The 2,500-nt window shown below is 35.0% G+C and overlaps 1 protein-coding gene across 1 annotated transcript in view; it reads left to right on the forward strand.

Moving 5' to 3' along the window:
• LOC138860854 (glucose transporter type 1-like) overlaps positions 1-2,500 on the forward strand; it is a gene marked incomplete in the record, with an annotated part of 557,530 nt that overhangs the window by 534,480 nt on the left and 20,550 nt on the right. Inside the window, 2 exon segments of the mRNA XM_070119287.1 lie at positions 1-169; positions 1,253-1,392. The exon segment at positions 1-169 is cut by the window's left edge and continues 35 nt beyond it. Of these exon segments, the coding sequence (XP_069975388.1) occupies positions 1-169; positions 1,253-1,392 (309 nt within the window).

Genomic DNA, 2,500 nt, shown 5'->3' on the forward strand with positions numbered 1-2,500 from the left:
AAGCACCCTCTGCTTCGTTATCTTCTTCTCTGTGGGTCCTGGCAGTATTCCGTGGATGATCACAGCTGAACTCTTCTCCCAGGGCCCACGTCCAGCTGCCATGTCCATTGCTGTTCTAGTTAATTGGCTGTCAAATTTCCTTGTTGGAATTGGTTTTCCCAAAATGCAGGTAAGAAAGAGTAGCAGTATTCATTTATATATGCACAGTAAAGGTCTTTTTTATGGGCATGTACATATACTGAAGTTGCTTGAAAGTCTTGCAGCTGCGGCTCCTGTGATTGTGATTAGTGAGTGGAGTACAAGGTATAGCTTAGGCTGTGTTCTTTTCTTCTTTTTCTTTACCAGATGATAATCATAAAAATTCCAAATAAAGCAGTATTTTTTATATTTACTGCACATAACGGTAATGGATTAAAAAGAAGATATTGCACACTTCAAGAAGATTCCTAATGAGATTTATATGAGCACTGTTTGAAGGCTCACATTATCTTAGACTTATCACTGAAGATAGCAATAATTATTATGCCAACTTCTCAGTATTTAAGCTGATTAGTAGTTCTACCAATTTTTGATTCTGGATTACCAACCTGTAAATTCCATAGAAACTTCACTGTTCCTCTTAATTTTTCCTAACCTGTGAACATGACTGCTTTTGCTCTGTGTTTCGAAATATGTGAGAGAGAGTGAGTGAGTGAGTGAGTTATGATAAGTGATGAATGTATTTATTCCAGGTTGCATGTTAGGGCTTGCATACCAAGCCCCTGCAAAGCTGTTCTTTCTGTAACTTGCTCTTTATTTATCAAACACACACATATTGCATTGCAGTTTAGTGACTATGCCTACTGACTGCAATTACAAAATCTCCAAGCCATTAGCTGATCATGCACATTAACACAATGTTTCACTACATCAGTTATATTTTAGAAGGTAGATTTGACTGGATGCAATGTCAAGTCATGTGAAGTTTACTCAGAGCTGCCAATATGTTGGTAACAGTTCATAATGTACACTAACATATCTCTAAAGAGGGAAATGGTCTGAAGTTTTGCTACATCAGTGAAGTGTTGAGCTCAACTGATTACATCCAAATCAACAAATGTTAGCAACCTTTCTCAAATCAAGGACTTGTTGAAAGCAAGCCCCTGCTGCTTACATTGTGCCATAGCAGATTGGGCTTGGTGGGCATACATTAAAGAATATGATGCATATTAATTTTAACTTTTTTTTCAATAATGCTTTTTTGATTTCACAGGAGGCATTTGAAAACTACACCTTTTTGCCATTTAGTGTCCTACTCGCATGCTTCTGGGTGTTTACATACTACAAGGTGCCAGAGACCAAGAATAAGACCTTTGAAGAAATCTCTGCAATCTTCCAAAGAGGGGTTGACAGGTATGCTGTGTTTTGTTGTTCTCATATATACTTGTGTCGGTTTTATTACTATGATTGGTGATTTGGAGGTATCCATGTGAAATGTATAATTCTTACAGTAAGCAAAGGAGATTCATTGCATCATACATCATTGATTTTTGGATCAGTTGCATCTTGTGCTGGCAGTTACGTTTTATTTTCTATTTATTTAAAAATTTTCAGGGTACTCAAATTATCATTAGTCTTTATGACAAAGCATCTTGCAGCAAAAAGATCAAATACATTATCTGAACTAATTTCAAAGAAATAGAATAGAATTTGCTCCATTCATACTAAAAATGTAGTAAAGAATACTGTTTTCAGGCCATAGCAGAATTACAAACCAGAGGAGGAAATTATACCGTTGTTATAGTACAAAAATACATCAATCAATAAAGGGTTCAAATAAACTTGGAAATTCTGTCCCACAATATCTTAATAAGTAACAATGAAGATTTAGTTAAGGTATATCACAAACATAGAGTTTCCATCACTGATTTGAATAGACTTTGAATTGATTGAAACCTATCTTGCTCAGTGGGCTTCTTGTTTGTTGATACACTAAGGTTCCATCTTAGACTAAGCTTGAAGTTCCAAAAGTTAGAACTTGATAGGAAGTATGACAAGTTATTAGGTAAAGAGCATCCTCATTTCTATTCAGTTTTTAACAGATCTGTGCTGAACAGAAGTTTGGTATAAGTAAGACTAAAAAGAAAGATTTCTCTTGTGCATCAAGTACTATACATGCTAGCACTCAATTTACAGTTCCTAAAGCAACAGAAATCTGAAGGAATATGATTGATGACATACATTCAAAGCATACTCTAAATCCGATATAACATTCTATCTGTGAAGTTATTTAAAATATTAGTGGAAGAAATGTGTGTGTGTGTGTGCACACAGTAATGTACATGCTAGCATGCAATTTACAGTTCCTAAAGCAATAGAAGTATGAGGAAGATGATTAATGATATACATTCAAAGCATATTCTAAATCCGGTATAACATTCTATTTGTGATTATTTAAAATATCAATGAAAGAAAGGTGTGTGTGTGTGTGTGTGCACACAGTACTGTACATACTAACAGT

This window comes from Penaeus vannamei, chromosome 4, assembly GCF_042767895.1.
Source record: "Penaeus vannamei isolate JL-2024 chromosome 4, ASM4276789v1, whole genome shotgun sequence".
NCBI lineage: Eukaryota > Metazoa > Arthropoda > Malacostraca > Decapoda > Penaeidae > Penaeus > Penaeus vannamei.